This window comes from Gavialis gangeticus, unplaced genomic scaffold (assembly GCF_001723915.1).
Source record: "Gavialis gangeticus isolate Ggan-Ray unplaced genomic scaffold, GavGan_comp1, whole genome shotgun sequence".
NCBI classification, from domain to species: Eukaryota; Metazoa; Chordata; order Crocodylia; family Gavialidae; genus Gavialis; species Gavialis gangeticus.
Window position 1 is genome coordinate 32618195 of NW_017729031.1, and position 7482 is coordinate 32625676.

At 44.0% G+C, this 7482-nt stretch overlaps 1 protein-coding gene across 2 annotated transcripts in view; it reads left to right on the forward strand.

Moving 5' to 3' along the window:
- Positions 1–7482, forward strand: part of SEMA5B (semaphorin 5B) — a 310450-nt gene that overhangs the window by 181676 nt on the left and 121292 nt on the right. For both annotated transcript variants that reach the window (XM_019522582.1, XM_019522583.1), the window contains exon 9: positions 4583–4718. In XM_019522582.1, coding sequence (XP_019378127.1) covers positions 4583–4718 — 136 coding nt within the window. The remainder of the gene's footprint in view (positions 1–4582; positions 4719–7482) is intronic.

Below are 7482 nucleotides of genomic sequence, written 5' to 3' on the forward strand. Positions count from 1 at the left end.
GAGAGGAGAGCATTAGACAGCTGTGTAAGAGGGTGAAGAGAAGAGCTGGGTCGGGAAGGCTTGGTTCAGGGGTGAGCCTTGGAGACAGAGTGTGGGGAAAAGAGCTAAGTTGAACAAGATATTAATTTTTGATAAGCTGCAATGATTTGTTTTAAAAGCTGGAAAAGCACAAGCAAGGCTTCTCTGAAGCCCGAGGCACTGGTAATAAAGTTTGTGACTGACTAGCATGTCCATTATCAGGGCTCAATAATAAACACTCCCTGGGGCTTGTGCTAGGCTAATTTATAAACTAGGCAATGAAAATCTAGTGAGTAGTTGCACAGAGCACAGCAATCAGAGGGGTGACCCCCTTGCTTATGCTGAGGAGCCAACTTTATAGGGCTACTCCTTGAAGTGGGAACAACTCAGCATGAGCAGAAGGCCAACTCCCCAAAAACCAGCCTTTGATATACAGAGATATATGCAGAGAGCTGGCAGCTTGCTCAAGCTATTGGCCTGGCTTAGGTGACGTGACGTTCCCGGGGTGGATGGGCCAGTGGTGGGCCAGACTCAGCTCGTAGCGAGGTCCTCGACTTCTTGGGTTAAAGAACCTGGCTGGTTAGTACGATAAACTCGCATGCCTGTGCACAAAGGCAGGGAGAAAGACAGAGTGTGGCACTGCCATAGCACACGTCGCACTGACATTGGAGCTGGAAAAGGAATTGAGCCGCCCTCCGTCTCCCCAAAGACTCGGCATTGTGTTGTGCTGCCATTGAGACACTGCAGTCGTGGGCATCTTGGCTCCACTGAACGCGGTGGGAATTTCAGGACAGAAGGGAAGGGCATCGGGATGCCACTTGGAAGCTAGAAATCCCAAGCGGGAGGGAGGTTTCAAGGCTGGTCTAATTTTTCTTGTGCCATTTCCGTACTGTCGCTGCCAGCATCAGCTGAGGACCATTCAGGGCAGAGGCAGTGTGAACAAGAAAAATAATTGGGCGGTGCGCCTAAACCACAAAGCCGGAGCCGCCCTCCCCTGGCTTCGGGGGAATTGTAATCCAGTGCTGAACTTTGCATGAATCCGTCTCTAAAAGCCAGGCCCGAGGGAAGGTAGCCAATCTTCTGTAGCTGGAAGACAGGCTTGGCTGGAGCATTTGGTGAAGATGAGACGCTGGTCGTGTTATCATAAAGGACTCACCTGTGTGTAGGGAAAAGACCGAGAGCTTTTATCCATTCATCTAGCTAGCTTCAAACAATAAGAAAAGTGATGAATAAATTATTATAAGTAATAGCTGAAGCAGGACTTGCAATGAGGTGGGAGAAGACGTTGGGTGACACAGCGGGGACATGACGCTGCCTGGCAGTGACTCTGGTAGCGCTGCTCGCAGCATCTCTTGGAAGCACAGGATGGCTGCTGCCTCATCCATCTTCTCGTAATACTTAGCCCCGTTATATTATGGCTACCCAGCTGCCTATTCCCTCGCCCACCTCCTGAGAACAAGAGATTATATAACATTTGTGTAACTAAAGAGATGAGTTATTGATAAGAGCTGAAGTTAGATCGAGTAGTGTTTTGGGTCGACGGCACGGTGTTCTTTCAGGAGTTCAAAGAGAAAATGTTCCAATTTGTCATCCGACTAGAGAAATAATGGTAATTATTCTTTTAACTTCCACGGGGACTTAACGTTGCATGCGTTCTGCATACCAAATGAGGTTGATTTATGTTCCAGCCCGTGTATGTATCCAGTGTGCCGCTGATACACTGAAGATGCACTCTCTTGGTTTAAGAATATATTTCTAACCTTGAAAATTCCTGTTGAGCAGAGTTGGGGCCATCTCCCAACAAAGGGCTATCATTTTGGATCCCCTGCTGTCGTGAAAAACCCCCTTACTAATAGAGATATAGTTCCTTGTGCAATACTGAGCTAAGCCTGTGGGAAAGATGGCTCTTTAGGGAAGTAGAGTATAAAATACTTTAAAAGTTTTTATATAAGTGATAAGGTCACTGGGATTTGCATTTAAAAACCTTTGAACTTAACAGCCTAGTTAATCATCAGGAGCCCCTGATGCAAATAAAGGAGACTGAGGTTTTTTTTATCTGGGTAAGATAGAGGCCAGCTAATACTCGGAAATGAATGTCAGTGGTTTCCGATTAGGATCAAAATGGTCAGAGTGAGGGATGGAAAAATCCTGGCCGGTGGGACCAGACTACTGCATGACGCACAACTGATACATCTCCCCCTTGTCAGCTTTGCTGAAGGAAAGGAGTTTTGTTCTGAAGTGTTAATAGGGCTCTTTATAAAGCTCCATTTTATATGAAAAAGATCCATTATTTTCTATATGTACATACATACATATAAATATATATGTATGCACACATTATATATATATATGTTATGTGCATATGTATGTGTATAATATAGACATAAAACATACATTAAATATATACATAAAACACACACACATATATAATATATACATAAAACACACACATATATACTATATATATAATATATACATGAAACTTGCACATAAATTATATACATAAAACACACAAACATATATATACATAAAACATATACATAAAACACAAACATATATATATAATATATACATGAAACATACATAAAGCACAAATACATATATATAATATATACATGAAACATGCATACAATATATACATAAAACACACACACATATATACATAAAACATATACTTAAAACACATATGTGTGTGTGTGTATATATATGTATACATGAAACATATACATAAATATATATATGTGTTATGTATGTCTGTGTATGTGTATATATATATTTTATAGATTCATAGATACTAGGGTTGGAAGGGACTTCCACAGATCATCAAGTCTGACCCCCTGCCTGGGCAGGAAGGAGCGCTAGGGTTAGACGACCCTGGCCAGGTGCCTGTCCAGCCTTCTCTTAAAGACCCCCAAGGTAGGGGAGGGTACCACCTTCCTTGGAAGTCCGTTCCAAATTTTGGCCACCCTTTCCTCCCTTACCTTTATGTATGTATGTGTGTGTGTGTATGTGTATATATATATATATATGTTATATTATGTATATACTATATATATGAAGCTTTATTTAGACTAGTATATTTTGGTGCCTCGAGGCATGTACTTGTCACCCCTCATTAGCTGTGTCTGAAGTGCTGCCTTCTATGAAAATGCACTGTGTCAGCGGCATTCAGACAGAAGCAAAGACGGGTTTCGCGTGCGGGGCTTTGACACCTTCTGGGGGAATCGCTGCAATGCTCGGTGACATGGAAGGGGTGCAGGGTGGGGAAAGGTGGAGAAGAGAAAACGCACAAAACTGTTGCTCCTCGTGTTGTGTTCTTCTGAAGAACCCTGCTCGGGTCGAGTCTGCCCCTCTAGTTCTCTCCTTGGGTGTGTGTAGCTAGGCTTTTTATTATTATTATTATTTTTTGGAGTGTGTGAAAGTAATTACGAGTTTCATAAAATTGTGTTCTTTTCAGAGAATTCCAATTGCTTTAATTAGCAGCCCAACAAGCCAAGGCAGCCCAGGGTTATTGAAAAGGCACCACGACAAGTCAATCTCCTTTGCTGGCCCTTCATGATCTATTTTTATTTTTCATTTGAGATCTCTCTCTAATTTTCTGTTCTTTTCTTCTCCCTTAAAAAAAAAAAAATTAGGGGGTTGAATTCCAGGTAGGGCTTATACATGCTTTGTCATTGTCTGTGCTTTGGGCCTAATCCTGGCAGAGGCTGGGTACCATTTGGAAATCTTGAACTGTCTCAGCGCTGCTGAAATGAAAAGGAACCAAGTGTACTTAGCACCTGCTAGGAATATGCCCTTGGTGAGAGGAGCGGAAAGGCCAGGGCTCACTTAGGTCCTATTGTAAATAGTGTAAGGCTGTGAAAACAAATGCTCTTCCAGATTCGCTTTCTTTCAGGGGCGTTTGTTGTAAAGAGTGCCTCCCCTGTCTTCCCAGTGGTCTGTTTGAGACAGATGTGATTCCCAGCTGGGACCGCAAAGACATGAACTAGGATGATGGAGAACCACAACTTCTGTATGTCAGCAGGTCCCTCTTGCAAGCTGAACTGCTATCCCAGTGCTCTCATGCACTTTCTCCCTTTGTGCGTGTGCGTGCGTGCGTGCATGTGTACGTATTACGTGTATATTAGAGAATGTGGGTGCAGCTATGCTTTTCAGACGGCTGCAGGAATTGAATTTCAGCTTCACCTTGAGAAATGCCGAGAGATTAAAAATTAGACCGTTTGTAATCAATCAGGATTGATGGGATGTAAAATAAATAAATATATAAACATAAAATCAGACACACATAATCCATGCAAATTAAATTGTACTCACCTTTCACGTCAGAATTGCTGCCACGGCTCTTAAATCACAGACGTTTTAAAACTGAGTTTAAAATGCGTTCTCCAAATTGTCGAGTAATCCATATAGGTTCCCCTCCCCACCTCCCACCCTGGAGATCTGTATCACTATACTTCCACCTAGTAATTTACATGTATTTTATTTGAGTGCCGTTTGATGTCTGTTATGATGAAAATGTCAATGTTCTAATGATTAAATTGATTTTCCCCCCCCTGCTTTCTAGAAACAGTATAGCTGCCTCAGCAGTGTGTGCCTTCAATCTGAGTGCCATTACTCAGGCATTCAATGGCCCTTTCAGATACCAGGAGAATCCAAGATCAGCGTGGCTGCCAACTATAAACCCCACCCCTAATTTTCAGGTATTATTGCAGCACTTGAATTTGCTTCAGACCCTTTTACATTTTTCTTTAATGCGGTTGTTGTACTGGGTTGACTTCTATGGAGCCCATGAGTCTGGTAGAAACACGAGACGAGTACCATTTGTTGAACTCCACTGTGGAAAGCATAGTGGAAAACTTGGTTGTGGGTGAGGGCAATAAGGTGATTTTTATATACGTCAGAATTCTTAATAATTTTGCATGTGCTTTTTTTTAATGTTCAAGATTTACCAAAGTATTTCAGCAGAGTGAACAAGAGGGGAAAATAGTGACATTTATGGAAGATTCTAGTTCTGGTAAAAGAATGAGGAAAAAATATATTTAGGTCTGATTTCTCAGCTGTTAAAGGTACCTGCTTTTCCACCACACATTTAGTCTGTACAATGCATTGCCACAATTGTTATATTGAGGCCATAGATTACTCAGGTTTCAAGGCAAGATTGAGGCTAGGGACAGACATTCAAAAGCCTGAGGCTGAATTGATTCAGTCTTTGCAGGTTAGTTTAAGCTGGCTAAGCTAAACCAGTTTGTAACCTCACAGCCATCTCCTCTGGACTGAAGGAATACAGGCACATGCCTGCAGTGGCTCAGGTTAGAGCAGCCCTCCCTTCCCTTCCACGATGCTGACCGGAGGGGGGGAGGGGATGGCCATCCCTGCAGAACGCTCTAATTAGGGAGGGGTTCCCCCACCACACTGTTGATAATAGAGCATTGAGTTACACAGCAGGGAGTTACATAGGGACTTGTTAGCATTTATCACCCTAGCAAACAAAGCAAAGCTTCTCTCATTAGTTCAAGCTCTTCTTAAACAACTTTTTTCCAAGGAAGGAACAGAGGGACATTACCAGCTACCTGTTGATTAGCTCCAAAAATTGCTAATCTGACACTGTTCTGTCTCCCACAGCACGGACTGTAGCCAGCATGTGGTCTGCTAGCTAGTGCTGATAGGTGTCTGTGTAAGGCAGAGGGGACGGGGGAATCCCTGCTTGAGCAGGGAGTGATGGCGGGGGGGCAGGGGGAGCAGGAGGAAGCCAGGCAGACACGGGAGAGAGGGAGCAGGGGGGAGGGGCCAGCCCTGCTGGGCTGGAGCAGAGAATAGAGGCCCGCCCACTGTTGTAATGCATCTGGCATGTGGGAGGATGCTGATTGAACTTAAACCAGGAAGGGGTCTGGGACAGATATTACATACACCGGTTTGACCCAAATCAGTGAAGTCTGCTACTACATTCAACCAGGTTTATCTCAAACCGCCATTTTTGAACTGGTTTATGTGCGCTGAGCATCTGTTCTGTTACAGGTATAAACTAGTTTGTGATCACTAGAACCGGTTTATGTGTAATGCCTGTCCCTAGCCTGAATGTTTATATGGATAATGAGACTAGTAATGTTTGTCATAGGAAAGATTTTAAAGTGGACCAAGTGTGGAAGGACTGCTGCAGGCCATAAGCTGCCCTCTAATTAAGAGAGAGAAGAGGAAGGGGTCCACTAAAGAGTCATTCCAACATATCCTAGTGCAGGGTTTCATCCGTCATTCACTGAAGCCACTAGGACTGTTACCTACTGGCAATTATGATGAGCTGGATGGGCTATAGATCTGACAGCGCAGGAATTCCTGTGTGCTCATTGCTACCATAGGGACGAACACAGATCTGATGGGAGCACATCTGCATATTCCCCGAAGGACTTCCAGATCTAGTCCTTTGATCAAGATTGGTTGTCTTTTTATGAGAGATCCTGTATCTGCGTGGTCCCCAGCTTTTGCTGCCCAGGAACAGCAATATCAAGCAAGTAGCATGCTGCAGCCAGCATCATACTTTGCTCTTCCTGTCAACCTCAGCTTCACATATTTAATTTCCTCCGGCTGCAGGCAACATCAGAGCATCTCGTGGGCAAAAATGTTGCCAGGTAACCACGGGCTCGAGACCACTGCTTTTGTCTAGCTGGAAGATATGGGCTAGCTGCAGGAATTACTGGTGACATTCTCTGGTTTGTGAGTTCCACAGGAGGCCAGTTTAGATGATCATAATACTCCCTTTTGGCCTTAAAATCTCTGTGTTGGCAGTATTCCAGCATCCTGAGACTTAGAGCCAATTTGCAATAATATGGAACAGATTGCAACCACCTTCCATCCAGATTCAGAGTCAGCACAGCGCAGGACCTTGCTGGGGGGGAGAACTTGGCTGATTCTGACCATCCGTGAGCAGCTCCAACCAACTGGACTCCCAGGGGCCCAGTGGGCCTCATTCCAGATTTGGTCAATCTAGTTCCCAGTCCGCGAGTCTGTAATGCAGAGGTGCAATCCATGCAGACTGTGCATCCCAACATGCATTTCTCCACCTTGACTGGCTACATTTTGGCCATCCCTGGACTGGGTACACTTATAAAACAAAGCCCAGCTCGAGATCTGGTCATAGCACTCTCAGTCTCTTTCATTTGAAGGAGGACCTGGCTGGGCTGAGCCCTAGATGAATAGAGTGGGGGTGCAAAAATGAATCTGGAAAAGTTTTATATCCAGTGAAAAATATCAGATATAATGGGAGAGTGGAGAGATTGCAGGACCAAGATGAGAAAGTTAACAGAAGTAAGAAATAAGAAAGGGAAAGGAAAGTCTGTGGCAGGCGAAGGGAAGATTGCAAAAAGAGATTAGGACATTTTTCAAGTACACAAGGAACAAGAGGTCAGTGAAGGGCCTTTAGGAGATGACAAGGGTAATTTAGTGACAGGAGAGGCAGATATTGCAAAAAAA